The 15,682-nt window shown below is 33.5% G+C and overlaps 1 protein-coding gene across 2 annotated transcripts in view; it reads left to right on the top strand.

The window, feature by feature from the left end:
- LOC149224118 (fluoride export protein 1-like) overlaps positions 1-15,444 on the top strand; it is a 40,914-nt gene extending 25,470 nt beyond the window's left edge. The window contains exons 4-7 of one of the 2 annotated variants that reach the window (XM_089386007.1): positions 13,897-13,995; positions 14,133-14,325; positions 14,614-15,002; positions 15,097-15,444. In XM_089386007.1, the coding sequence (XP_089242133.1) occupies positions 13,897-13,995; positions 14,133-14,325; positions 14,614-15,002; positions 15,097-15,315 (900 nt within the window). In that variant the 3' untranslated portion in view covers positions 15,316-15,444. Of the gene's footprint in view, positions 1-13,896; positions 13,996-14,132; positions 14,326-14,580; positions 15,003-15,096 lie in introns of both variants that reach the window. The other variant, XM_089386006.1, reaches the window with a different exon arrangement.
- The last annotated feature ends 238 nt before the right edge of the window (positions 15,445-15,682 follow it).

Raw genomic sequence — 15,682 nt, 5'->3', positions numbered from 1 at the left:
AACATACTCATGATAGTAGGCAAAAAATAAATAGGGATCTAGGACAATGGTGATAGAAACATATCCAACTCTAATGTCACTGTTGGGAATCAAAACCCTTAAACATGACTACAAACTCACTTATTTGAGGTAAATTTGAGAGTGTTATCACTAAGAAAAGGATTAAATAATTAGATCTAATTTTGGCCTAATTTTGGCTCAAAATGATGCAAGAAAACCAAAGAAATTACATAGAAAACCCCTTTAAAACCCCACTTTGAATGTTGCAATCCTCTGTCATAGAAGGAACAAAGAGTTGCAACACTTTATCATAGGCTAGAAAAAGCATTGGACAAGTGATCAATGATTTTTTAAGGCTATTAAGGAGATTTGAAGGGTTTAAAAGCCCTATTTTAAAGTTTTCAACAATAAATTTTCCAAAAAAGATTCTCCTAGGACCCTTAATGATGACTCAAAAATGAGAAAATTAAAAGAAATCAAGTAAATGAGAAAAAAAAATACCATAAAGAGACCCATTGGGATCTTAGTGGAGTTACCAGTTCTGTTTATAAAGAATTTCCTTTGTAGTAACAACATACTTTTGATCCATTAGCCTACGAAGGGCCTCTGACAGGTAGTGCACTAGATATCTATTTTACCCAAAATGAATGACACACACATGCATAATAGAAGTAAACATGGAAATGGATAGGGAGTGCAATTTAGCTTGAAAGGTGGATTTTTTGTGCCTTTGGTGGTCAAGTCCCTTGAGATCTTGACCCTTGAACTCCTTACACCTATAACCTACACACAAATAACATATACCATTATATCTATCTTCCTACAAACCACATTAACGTTAGCATCATGAATAAACCAAGAACATACATTAACAACAACATGAAAAATATATGTAACTGGGGGGGAAGCATGATCTCTTTATTATATCAACGAAATATTACAACGTTGCAAACTTCGTGTCCTTGCCCCTGGTTCCTCCTCTCACCACAACTCAATCAAGCTTCACTGTGTTTTGCAACTTAGTGAAAATAGAATTGGGTTTTCAATTAGACAACATTTCATTATCCCTACCTTTTATCCATTTCCTCCATGGTGGGTATGTATTTTACGGATGGGTTTGAGAGGTGATTAGATGTATCTAGACACTTTTTTGACCATGTTTAATATGGTCCTTTCATCCTTATATTCTATATCTAATCATTTTTTACTTTTTCTACCCTTATTCAATCACACTACCAACCCTAGCCACTTCAATTATCTTGTGTTGAAGAATTGGAGCATTCAACTCTCCCTTCTAGACCAATTGGAGCATTGCAACTCTCCCTCCTAGTGTACTAGGGGCATTGTAGAGGCAAACCTAAGTTTTTGAGAGGGTTTCCATGGAGTTTTCTTACATTCTATCCCTCATTTTGAGGTGCTTCCTTAGTAGGCCTAAGGGGGTGTCATTTTGAGCTATAACTCATCCATTGTGACTTTCCCTTGCAAATAAATAATTGACAATGATTGGTTGAGGATTGCGTAGATATACCAGTTAACCAAGTTTTGACTAGGTAGTTCATCAACAATGATTTCATTGTTCCCTCAATTTCAGGAGTGTTATTGAAGTTATGGATTTTGTACTAATATGATTGACAAAGACTATTGGCATAATAGATATTGTTGGATTGACAGATAATGTTGTGGCCATGTTCAGTTTACTAATCAACTAGGAATTTTCTTTGGACAATAATTAGGAGGAGCACAATTTTAGGAGGTGCATCCCCATATTGTTGATTTCAAAGGGGGGTAGTTGTAGGCAGGTAGAGTATTACAACAATGGGAAGAATTATTTCTATTCCTAGTGGATTATGTGTTTAATTATAGGATTTCCATCACCATCAATGCCAAATAGGGATATTCTTGAGCAAATTGTTATCATCAGTTTTAAAAGGATTATATCATTGATACTATATTCCTAGTCGATTATGCATTTAGTTACAAGACTCCATCAATGAAAAAGGGGGATATTGCTAAAAACATTGTTGTCATTGATGTCAAAGATATTTTATCGTTGATATTATATATAAGTATCCAAATATATTAAAAAGGGGATTCTTGCGGAAAAGGAGAAGTCAAAAAGTGACATGGTGTCTTCAAACCCATCCATGGTAGTTTTAAACATGTGGTCTGAGAATTCCATTGTATTTTCCCATCTTATTTACAAATGTGAAATAGAAAAGGGGAATTAATTACTTAATTAATTAATTGACGTGACTTTTTGAACTAACATGTCATTTCATGAAGGGTTATGATCATGTTTAAAAGGAGACAATATTGGAAGGAAAGTGTGTGTGACCAAAAAAGTAACTTGTGGAGTGAATGAGTCATCTTGGCATGTTCGCTAGAACTTTTTTTATAGCCTACCTCAAATGGTGAAATTTTGACCATATTGAGGAGAGATTGACAGGAACATCTAGTTAAATTATTAGAGCTTGGTTCACTATCCTTTTGGATAAATACCCGATGGAAGTTAGGGTTTGTGATTTATCTCGAAGTCTGCTTCAAACAAGTCATCTTGGGATTTTAGTTATAACTTGGTTTTTGGTATGTTTCAAATTGTGAAATTTCAAAGATACAGAGGTGAGATTTATAAGTACTTGTGAAAATAATTTGATACATTGTTTCGTTATACTCGTTGATATATTCCTTATGAAAGTTAGGGTTCTTGAATGCTCCTGAAATCAATTTTAAATAGGTAAGTCTATCATTTTTGTTATAAATTATTTTCTAGGATGTTTTAGATAGTGAAATTTTGAGGAGACAAAGAAGATATCTCTAAGTACACGTGGTGATAATTTTATACATTATTTCATCATAGTTCTTAGATATGACCAATGGAATTTAGGGTTCCTTAATGCTCCCAAAATTAGTTTCAATTACGTTAGTTTGGAATTTACACTATAAATTATTTTCTGGGATGTTTCATACTACGAAATTTTAAGCACACAAAGATGAGATCTATAGGAACCAATAATCCAAATTTTAGAATTTTTTTCAATATAATTTTGGGGATATGATTTGTGGAATTTAGGGGTTCTGAATGGCCTTGAAATCCTTTTCAATCAAGTTAGCATGGAATTTTGTTTGTAACTTTACTTTTGGGAATTTTGAAAATATGACAATTTCAAAGATTTAATGAAACATATAGAAGTAGCTTAGGTAATAAATTAAAACTTTGGTTCAATATATTTTCAAAAATATTCCCTATGGAAGTGAGGGTTTATGAATGGTCCTAAAATCAACTTCAAACAAGTTGGCTTGGAATATTTTGTATAACTTCTTTTTGGCAATTTTTAGTCTATGAAATTTTCATATATCTAAGGAGACATACATAAGTACCTAAGGTAAAATCGTCAAAAATGGATTTGAAAAATTGGATATATGGACCTTTGGAAGAGGCCAAAAACAAGAAGAATTGGGAGAGCTACCATAAATTTCATTTGGAGATTCAAATTTTGGTCGAACACACTAAATGCAGAAGTAGTGAGTAGATCCAGTGAAGGAAAAACATTGAGAAGACTCGATGAAAGTAGAGGTAGCTAATATGAATTTTATCATATTTTGAAGAAGTTATATATACTGAAGATGAGTTGTAATTAAGGCTTGTTAAACAAACAAAGGGATTGGTGTCTCTTGCTAAGTTGGTGCTTGGTGTCTCTAGTAGGTTTGTGCCTACAAATATTTGCAACAGTGGGGATTGGTGTCTCAAGTATGTTGGTCCCTAAAACATTTCTAGCTATTGGGATTGTTGTCTAAATATATATAAGAATAGGTTGGTTCCTACCAGGGTTTGTACTAGTGAAGATCAATGTCTCTAGTAGGTTATTGCCTATAAATATTTATAATAATAGGTTGGTATCTATAAATAGGTTTTTGATTTTCTCTTGAATGGGTTTCAATGTAAATCTTCTGTTCCATGTTTAAAAAATAATAAATATCATTTATGATTACTTTTTAATGGTTCATGAGTGTTTAAATAAGTAAAAATTGCATTATACTAATTCACCCCCCTCTTAGTATAAGTGTGTGTTCAACACTTCATAGGCTAGAAAATACCTATGCATTCTCATAAATATTCTAGGAAAGGCTTCCCCTATTAAGAGTTATTTTTAGCCTATGAAACAAGATTAAGAACTTTGTAGAAGTTTATAAATTCAAGGATTGATCTCCTTGGCTAAGGTCAATTGTAAATTTGAGGATTAGAGGTTTTGTCCCATCCCTTAGACACATGAGCCATTCTGGTCTTATGACTCGTATTTGGTTGCAAGGGGGCTTATGTGTGAAATTAATTGACTAGAACAACCTTGAGCCATGTGAGTTAGTTCTTAAGCCCTTGTAGTCGCTAGTGGCCAAATTGAAAAAAAAAAATTGTTTATTAACAAGCCCCTCTTGCCATTTTTATTGGTGGGAATTCATTAACTGGACTAGCTTCAATATTTCAACATTATTTTTCATCCTTCCTAGTGTCCAATTACTTAGTTAATAGACCCTTTAGTTAATAGAAATATGAATTCCATAATATATCAAGTGAAGGGAGTAGGGGTCTAGAGTTTTTCAAGATCTTGATTATGTTAAACATTTTAGGACATAAATTAGCAGGGTCTGTCAAGTAATGGGACCAAGGGTCCAAAATATGTTAAGATTTGTATTTTGCTAATTTCTATAGGTGAGAATTGAAGGATCTATTAAGTGACAGAGCTTGGGATCTAGATTCTATTAAGATTAAGATATATGGGCATCTCAACGATTTCTTAAATGGAATTAAAAGAAAAAAAATTATGGAATTGCAGTTGAAAAATTATTTGTAGAGGAAGCATGATGTCTATGTTTCTAGTGATATGGAGATCTAGAAAAACTACAAAGCTATAATTAGAAAATATTCAATGTTGGATGCCAACTTAGTAGGCTAGAAGGAGGATATGTCAAGTCCATGTGAGCACTCTGAGCTAACATAACTAGGTGACATGTCATGATGATGTGGCACATAAGTTAATTTTGCTGAAGTGGCATACCAACATGGAAAAGTGACATGGACTAGTGGTGCTTCAATGCTGAGATGGAGGCCATGTGGAAACCTCATGGAGGTGAAAATGAACGTGGAAGCTAAGGATAACAAATATATGGAAATCAAAAAATCCCATTTAAACTAGTCTTTCTAAAAATCTTGGATTTGGATATCCATAAGGTTAACCTATTTGTTGTTATTGGAAGAATGAAGTCTCAAATCTAGAGGGATTTAGATGTTTTGAAAATCTTGGACTATGATAGACCTTGATGCTTTATAAAACATAAATGCATATGAAAGTTTGAATATCTAGAATTTATTATCATGGAGGCTTAAAGAAAATCATGGAGCTAAATTCAAAGGGAGGGATTCTAACATGTTTTGTGAGGATGTCGCCCTAGGTGGCAAAGACACATAGGCAAGGAATTCCATGTGCCAACCACATTTAGATAATGTATCTTTATATGGTGGTGACACATGGGAAAAAGGAATTTCACGTGTCTTCCACATGGGAATGGTATGGATGTTGACATGGCACTTAGAAGGAAAAGTATTCAGAAGGGCATAACTTTGCACCCAAAGCTTGGATTTTAATGAAATTTCTATCATTGGAAATTCCTCGATGAGGATAAAATGATGGTGGTCTAAAAAAATGATTTTTAAGGTGAGTAAAATAAAGTAAAATTTTATAACCCCATATCATTAAATTAACTTAAGGAGCTGGGTATGTTATAGTATTCATTTCATAGTGATTTTAGTATACCTCCCCTAGGAGGGATATCAAGTCTTGAAACCTCTTTATTTGATTAATACATGACCTAACCTGAGTTATCTTGATATTATTATCACGTGCAAATTTATTACTAATAACTTAGCTATATTTAATTAAAACATACAATTACAATATTAAATTAACATATGACCATTGTACTAAGTTATCTCTTGTAATTTAAATCGCCTCCCTTAATGGGAGGAGCGTAAAATATGCTTAACCATGTTGCATGTGACAACTCTTGAAAAGACCATTATACTTTACCTATGATCTCCTTATAACGAAGTGATATATTGTTACATGTTACACATTGTAACACCCCCTTCCATAGATCTTATAGGTCACATCTATCAACACACCACTTCCTTAATTGGTGTAGGTCCTTTTGGTTTGAAACTTTCATGGTGTTTTTTGTAACTTATGCACAATATAAGAAAACACAGCTTCCCACACTTGGGAAACTCTAATCAGATACGTATACCCTAATATTTGGCACTTTGTAGCTTATGGGATATAATGTATGACATGGGTGTGTGGGTGTTTCCAATTGATACTCCATACTCTATCATTCATTATTTGAAAAAAAATGGGACTAGAGAGGGAGTAACTGTGCTTTTTTATCATTCCTTCCTAATAAAACATAAACAAAATAGGTTCATAACCATGACCACATGTGTGGAGCATGCCGTATACATCATCTTTAGTTCAAATGCATCTTCTTCTTTTTAGGTGTTGAACTTAGCTACCAATGAAGCATAATTCCAAATTCCTCAATTTGCTTACACATTTGTAATGGATATGGACATTATAGTTGTCATACCAAGATAAGATTTAAAGGAAAATAATGAGATAAAAAAAAAAAAGAGGCAATAGATTGTAAGGTTACATTAGAGAAATTTTGAGGTCTAAAATGGGCCTCCTAAGCAATATTATAAAATAATAGTGGAAATAATAAAATAATATTAGATTACATCTTCAAATTTTAGAAGGAAAAAAAAGAAAAAACTATTTTTCCAACTTGTATTCTCAACTTATCTCCCTACGGTTCTACTCAAATTTTGAGTGGGAGAACTCGTTCGATGCATAATTTAATTCCTCATCCAAGGAGTACCCATGTTGCATACTTTCGATGGACCCTTCTACACAAAAAATGAGAAATACATGAAAAACGTGATTGCAATCACGTTTTTTCATGTATTTCTCATTTTTCGTGTAGTGGGGTCCATCGAAAGTATGCAACATGGGTACTCCTTGGATTAAGAATTAAATTATGCATTCATCGAGTGCTCTTGCTCGAAATTTGAGTAAAACCAAAGAGAGATAATTTGAAAATACAAGTTGAAAATGTAGTTTTTTTTAAATATTTTTTTAACTCCTGAAATGATGGATCATCCCCCATGGCTGACATCATCATCTTGAGTCATATTAGTTCTTTTAAAGTTGATTTTGGTTGTACATTTTTGTTTTTTAGACCACAAAATTTCTCTAATATAACTACACTATCAATAATAAGCAACATTTTCACCCCAATTGTGAAAAATGAAAGTAAGAATATATATATTTGAGTCTTTCCCTTGACATAATAATGGATCCATAAGGATATATCAGATTCTTGGTTGCTTACATCATAGATACTGAATTATATAAATTTCTACAAAGATAGTGTACCAAGGATGTGTTAATTTCCCAATGTTATATGTTGTAACAATCACTTATAACAATTCTTCTTCAAATAGAAATCAATAATCCAATATATTTTCAATCACCTAGTAACAGTAAGCAATTATACATAGAACATAAAACCATATGCACAATAGAAGACAACCAAGAATAATAAAGATAGAGAGTTGGTCAAAGACTAGGGGAAAACCCCACAAGGGAGAAAACCCTTTCCAAAATTTTCTTCTATTAGATTGTCATCAAATGTTCAACAAAGAGATGCATAGTCCAAGTACATCAACAATGAGTCAGAGGTCAAAGCCTTGACTAGCCAAATCGACCAACCAAGATTCAGTCAAATATGAGAAAGAAAGTCAAATTAGCTCAAACTTCAAATATGCAATCTCTGGTCAAATTCAACAACAGTCAACAGTCAACGGTCAAAGTGCTCCAAAAAGTTCGGTCAAGGTAGCAAAGAATTCGATCTATTTCCCTTAGTCAAACTTGGTCAAAACAATCACAAAAATTTGCCTCAAAATTAGTCAAAGTCAACCCTGTAATCAAAATATCTCCTAAATTTGACCTCCAAGAACAAATCCAAACCCCCCAAGTCAAAATAAGTCAAACCCTCCAAAGTCAACATTGGTCAAAATAGTCCCAAACATAAAGTTAATGTTGGTCAACAAAATTTCCTCTCTCTCCTTTGCACATGTGAACTCGGACTTGCAATTTTCAGAGTTAATCAAAACAAGAAAATATGAAATGAATGTGTGATGATGCCTCCAAGTGATGTTTATTTATATGTAGTCTTGGGGGTTGAATTTCCTCCTCGAAGTCAACTTGTACTTTTTGAGATGACATGGTTCCAGATTAAAAATAATATTTTTCGATGTGAAAATTAAATTCTTCCAAGGGTTAGTAGGGTCTCTAGAGGGTGAGAAGGGCTTCCCAAAGGAAGGAATTGCTCCTTGAGCTGCCAAATTTCAACACTCCCTCTTTGTTAGGGAGGAATTAATGACTACATCATAAGTCTCATCTAAAACGTCTCATCATCATCATATCATATCTCATATCTTCTCATCTCTTGCTCATATCTGCTCATTTGTTGAACACTCTCAACCTAAATAAGAAGAATCATCATAGGGGAGATCAATTTACCTCTAGGTAAAGATCCTCCAAACCTATATCCAACCGACTAATTAAAAAGCTCCATCTAGATATTAGGGGATATCAATTTACCTCTAGGTAAAGATCCTTCATAACCATATCCAACTGACTAATTGAAAAGTTCCATCCAGATATTAGGGGATATCGATTTACATTTGGGGTAAATATCCTCCAAACCCTATATCTTTGACAATAAGGGAGATCAATTTGTTACAAGTGACAAAGATCCTCCAAACCCTATGTCACCCAACTTGACCCTCAGTGATCAAGTGGTTTCAACACCATGCATCTCGAACATAGGGAGATCAATTTACCATACGCATCTTCCATGGGTAAAGATCCTCCGACCTAAGCACTCTCCTCACTCATTGGCCAGATGAGTGGCAATCCAGCCAAGCCTAGCTTGTGGGTCGGATGCATACTAGGGTATACTCTAACAAGTCCTAATCATGATAGGGAATATCCACTTATCAAAAGACAAGGATCCTTCAACCCTATAGTGCAGAGTTCGATCAATCCCATGAGCTCTCATTAGAGAAATTTTGAGGTCTAAAATAGGCCTCCTAAGGAATATTATGAAATAATAGTGGAAATAATAAAATAATATTAGATTACATCATCACATTTTAGAGGGAAAAAAACTACTTTTTCAACTCGTATTTTCAACTTACTCCTTAGGGTTTTACTCGAATTTTGAGTGGGAGCAATAATTGGATGTGGAATTTAATTCCTCATCCAATGAGTAACCATGTTGCATACTTTCAATGGACCCTGCTACATGAAAAATGACAGATACATGAAAAATGTGATTGCAATCATGTTTTTCATGTATTTCTAAATTTTCATGCAGCAAGGTCCTTCGAAATTATGCAACATGGGTACTCCTTGGATGAGGAATTAAGTTTTGCATCCAACGAGTGCTCCCGCTCAAAATTTGAGTAAAATCATAGGGAGATTAGTTGAAAATACGAGTTGAAAAAGTTTGTTTGTTTGTTTGTTTGTTTTTTTAAATCTTTTTACTTTTTTACTGCAAAAATGGTGAATCATCCCCCATGGTTGACATCGTCATCTTTAATCCTATTAGCTCTTATAAAGTTGATTTTGTTTGTACCTTTTTGTTTCGAGGCCCATTTTTTACCTCAAAATTTCTCTAATGTCAGCTAGTTCCTCTTGTCGTTCGACACATGAAAGTAGATGGGGCAGCCAAAGATCCTCAATTGTCCAATATCGGGCATCACACCTGTGAATTCTTCTTCGGGAGTCTCATCACCCAAGTCTTGATGAGGAGTCCTATTCTGAACATAGACCATTGTGTTAACAACTTCTCCCCATAGAAACTTTGGCAACTTTTGATCATGCAACATGGCTTAGGAAGCTTCCATGATAGTCCTATTCTTCTGTTCAGATACACTATTCTACTCAAGATTATAAGGTACGATGGTCTCCTTCTTGATTCCAACTTTCTTGTAAAAGTTAATGAACTCATTTGAAATGAATTCTCCTGCATTATCAAACCTGAAGATTTTGATTATTTTCCCTGTTTGATTCTCTATCAATGCTTTGAATTCTTTGAACATGTTGAATGCTTGGTCCTTATGTTTCAAGAAGAAAATCCATGACTTTTGGGAGAAATCATCCATAAAGATTATGTAATATAGGTAGCCACCAAGTGAAATCATTGGCATGGGTCCACATAGATCAGAATGTATGAGTTGTAGAATATTAGTGGTCCTACTCCTGCTTAAATGGAATGGTCCCTTTTTCTTCTTTCTACTTGCACATCCTAGACAAACTCCCTCATGATCTACATGAATCTTGGGCATCCCAGAAACCATCCTTCTCACCTTAGGCAACGCTTCATAGTGAAGGTGAGCAAATATTTGGTGCCACAACTCACATTGATGATTACTATCATGAACTAATGCTCAAATTGGTATTTCATTGGCTTTATAAAGGCCTTCAATTCTTGATCCCAAGGTGAAGGAACCCCTCAAGCTAGATTCCATGGGCCAAGTGAGGATTTTTCCATTTATAAAATCAACCTTCATCCCTTTGTCCTCCAAGGCATATATGGACACAATATTCTTTTTCAATCCCAGAACATCCTAAAGATGTATCGTTTAACCAAAATCCAAATGAAATGAAATAGAACCAAACCCCTTCATAAAATAAGTATAATTTCCCCCAAGAATGATCTTCAATTTTGTCTCCCTCTCAACCAGGTTTGAGAGGACTTCACGATAGCCAATGAAGTGTCTAGAGGCCCCACTATCTACCAACCACCTATCAAATGCATTTGGAGGAGAGTAACTATAAAAATCAGAAATAAGAAAATATTCAGAATGAGTAGTAGCTACATTGTTATCATACCTTAAGTTCCTTGATATTTTAGGAGGATGATGAGTCTTCTCTCGGGCAGGGGATCCTCCTTTCTTCCTCCTAAGATTGCAGTTGTTCCTTAGAGCACTTCTTTCTTCTGGACAATCTCGGTCATAGTGACCATACTTGAAAATTGTAGCATTTTATGTTGGATGTGTCCTTCTTCAATCCTTGATTGTTGCTCTTGAATCCTTGATTTTTTCTGGACCTCCTTTTCCTATCTTCTTCTTAGCTTGGGTGGCAAAGGCAAAGGGCTTCCTTCTTCATGCATTAGAGAATTTTTGAGGTCAAAAATAGGCCTCAAAATAAAAATGTACAACAAAAATCAAATTTATAAGAACCAATAGAATTTAATATGATGACGTCAATGATTCATCATTTCTGGAGTAAAAAGATTAAAAATAAAAAATAAAAAATAAAACTATTTTTTTAGCTCATATTTTCAACTTACCTCCCTACGATTTTACTCAAATTTTGAGCATGAGCACTTGTTGGATGTGAAATTTAATTTTGCATCCAAGGAGTGCTCATGTTGCATACTTTCGATGGACCCTACTACACAAAAATGTGAAATACATGAAAAAACATGATTAATCACATTTTTTCATGTAATTCACATTTTTTTGTGTAGTAGGGTCCACCGAGAGTATGCAACATGGGTACTCCTTGGATGTAAAATTAAATTCCACATCCAACAAGTGCTCCCGCTCAAAATTTGAGTAAAACCATAGGTAAATAAATTGAAAATACAAGTTGAAAAAGTAGGTTTTTTTTTTTTTTTTTCCTCCAAAGCTTGATGAAGTAGTCTAATCTTATTTTATTATTTGCACTATTATTTTTCATATTCCTTAGGAGGCCCATTTTAGACCTCAAAATTTCTCTAATTCTTTTGAATTCTCCCTTTAGAAATCATCTAGGTCTCTTGTTGAGTGCACTTGCCCAATAGCTCATTAAATTAAGGAAACATGTCATTGTTGCTAATGGTGGTAATTGATGTCTCCCAAATTGGAGGGAGTCCTCCAAGTGAAATTAGTACTATCTCTCTATCAAATGTAATTTCTCCAGTAAACATCAGTGGATCCTTGAGTTGGGATATCCTCATGAAGTATCATTTCACAGTTTCTGCTTTGTTCATCTTAATGTCCTTGAGTTGATTCTTCAAATAAAGAATATGGCTCAAGTTTTTGACTTCGTACATCCCAACCATCTTATTATACATTTCCTTGGACTTCTTCAACTTTGAAATATAAATAATCAAATGGTCTCTCAAAGAATCAATAATAATTTTCTTAGCTTTGACCTCACCTTTCTTGTACTTGCCTTTGATAGCAGTAGAAGCATTATCTGAAGGCTCGGGTACTTTGCCTTCAACATATTCCAAGACATCATTCTCATCCAAAGTCACATCCAACCTAGTTCTCCAAACAACATAATTTGATGAGTCATTTAGTTTCTCCTCAATCTTGAAGTATGAGGTAGATATGTTGACCAAATCAAGTGATCTTCATTAGCGGATAAGAAATCTTCTAGGGTGATCTATCTTATCTCCTTAGGCTTGTCTTCACCTTAGCTCTGATACCATGTTAATTTTCCAATGTAATATGTTGTAGCAATCACTTATAACAATTATTCTTCCTATACTAATAAATTATCCAATATATTTTCAATCACCCAGTAATAGTAAGCAATTGTAGATAGAACATAAAACCATATGCACAATAGAAGACAACCAAGAACAATAGAGACAAAGATTTGGTCAAAGACCAAAGGAAAGCCCCACAAGGGGGAAACCCTTTCCAAATTCTTCTTCTATTAGATTACCATCAATTTTTTAGCAAAGAGATACATAGTCCAAGTACATCAACAATGAGTCAAAGGTCAAATCCTTGACTAGCCAAATCAACCAACCAAGATCCAATCAAATATGAGCAAGAAAGTCAAATCTGTTCAAACTTCAAATTTGAAATTTTTGGTCAAAGTTAATAGTAGTCAACTCTACCCTAACCAATCAACAATTAATGGTCAAAGTGATCCAAATTTTTTTGTCAAGGTAGCAAATAATTCAGCCTCTTTTCCTCAGTCAAATTTGGTCAAAATAGTCACAAAAAGCTGCCTCTAAATTAGTCAATGTCAAAGTTAACCCTACAATCAAAGTTTCCTGAAGCTTGCGGTCAAATGTGGTCAAAGTGCCGAAAAAAATTTGGCCTTCTCTCTCCTAAATTCAATCTCCAAGAACTGAACCAAATCCCAAGTCAAAACAAGTCAAACCCTCTAAAGTCAACGTTGGTCAAAATAGTCCCAAACAGAAAATCAACGTTGGTCAACAAAAGCACCTCTCTCTTTGTCGCATGTGTGAACTTAGACCTACAATTTTTTGATTTAATTTAACCAAGATAAGGTGAACTGAATGTGTGATGATGCCTCCAAGTGATACCAAATGGTGTTTATTTATATGTGGTCTTTGGGTTTGAATTTCCTCCTCCAGGGCGACTTGTACTTTTTGAGATGACATGGTTCCACATTAAAAATAATATTTTCCCATGTGCAAATTAAATTCTTCCAATGGATAGTAGGGTCTCTAGAGGGTGAGAAGGGCTTCCCAAAGGAGGGAATTGCTCCTTGCACTGCCCAATTTCTGCATGGTGCATTGTTCTCCACATAAAGTTCATCTTCAACAAATTTAAACTAAAATGGTTAATATATAATAAAATTACATTGTAAATTTTCTTTATAAATATAAAAATTGTTATATATATATATATATATATATATATATATATATTTCATTCTAAAAATAATTTGAAATTTGAAACTTATGTTAATAACTTAATGAAAAATTTCTTTGGTGATTGATTTGTGTTTTCCTTGGGTGTAGGTCTTAACGAGATATGGATTGCAAGTTTTATTTGGACCTGATGGAGCAAATGTTACAAATATTCATAGTCCTCTTTATATTGATCTTCCATCAAATATGGTAAGAATTTACTTGATTTTTCCTACAACTTTAGTATTATGAACACTTGATTCCTATAATAATATAATAAATCAATCATCTCTATAATAAATTTATTATTTTCTTAGACTCATCTTAACTTATGTTTTATTTGCAAGGTTGGTTGCTTTTTCATGGGATGGGTTGGAGTTGTGTTCAAAAGAGATATTTCTCATTTTTCTGAAGTCTTAGCCATTGGTCTATCAACTGGGTTAATGGGAAGCATTACTACTTTCACAGCCTGGATTCAAGAAATGGTAAACTTAACAACTAAAGGGCATTGGATGCGTGGTTTTATTGGTATCCTTTTAGGTAATGTATACAAATGGTGATAATAGTTCATTGTCTAGTACCTTGAATTAAATTAATAGTTTGACAATCATTTTGCATGATCCTCATTATGATTAAGAATTAAGATAATGCAAGAACCCATTTTAATATATTAAATTAATAGTTATTTATTTATAATTATATCCATATATCTTGAACACTTCTTACATTTTTTAACTAAAGTTTGTTTATAGTTACAATGCCAATATATGATATATATTATTTTGAAAATGACAGGAATGGAACTTGCTTATATGTCATTGTTAGTAGGAATTGGAACTGCGGAATTGTTGAAATCGAAGAGAGCATCTATTCATGACCAACATAAGAAAAGGTGGCCAAAATTCATACATATTCCATCTACCACTCATTATCAATGTCACATATATGGCTTGATAATATTTTTTACTATAGGTGGAATATTATGGATAGGGGGCCTTGTTTTATCAAATATGGATTTTATTTCCCACCATGGAACGAAGTTATGGTTTGCATGTGTAGTTGGACCATTTGGTGTATGGATAAGGTGGCTTTTAGCACGCCTGAATGGCCAAGGAATTGGAAAGCAAAAGCATTTGAAATGGTTACCAGTGGGAACACTACTCACAAATCTTATTGCAACGTGTCTTATGGCTGCTCTATCATTGATCAATTTAATGGTATAACATTCTCACATACCATTCTAAATTTGTTTATAATTAATTATCATTTATAGTATTCATTATCATAATGTTCGAAATGTTTCTAATGCAGGTCAAGGAGAAGAATTCCAACTTGTTGTTAGGGGGACTTGAACTTGGATTTTTAGGTTGCATGAGTACTGTATCAACATTTGTAGCGGAAGCTTATGCTATGTATCAAAGCAGTCATCCATGGAGAGCATTTGCATATGTTTTGTTTACATTAGTTGTAGCATTTATATTAGAAACATTAATATATTCAATTCCAGTATGGGTGAATGGATACTCTTAAACATGATTTTTATCAACAAACTTTCTTTGATTCATTTTTTAGTCAAAATCGTACCTTTTACTATTTCAGTAAATGTAATCTACCTTCCTCCATCTCTCTCATATATACACATGATTATATGTTATGTTTCTACATGGTGATTTGTGTGAAAAAGAATATATATACAAACACATATGTATCCTATATATGTATATGTACAAATAGTATATGCATGTAAACATACACATACCTTTTTCTAGCTAAAAAATGATTTTAATTAATCAATTGTTGCCAATTAATGATCAAGTACATATATTGATACCATATGAGAATGCAATCTTAAATTTAATATTCTACGATAACTCTACATATACACTTATTAAACAAT

The sequence above is a fragment of the Pinus tabuliformis genome, chromosome Q (assembly GCF_031772625.1).
Source record: "Pinus tabuliformis cultivar Carrire ecotype Pingquan chromosome Q, CPIR1, whole genome shotgun sequence".
NCBI lineage: Eukaryota > Viridiplantae > Streptophyta > Pinopsida > Pinales > Pinaceae > Pinus > Pinus tabuliformis.
This window is presented reverse-complemented; position numbering and strand designations above follow the sequence as displayed.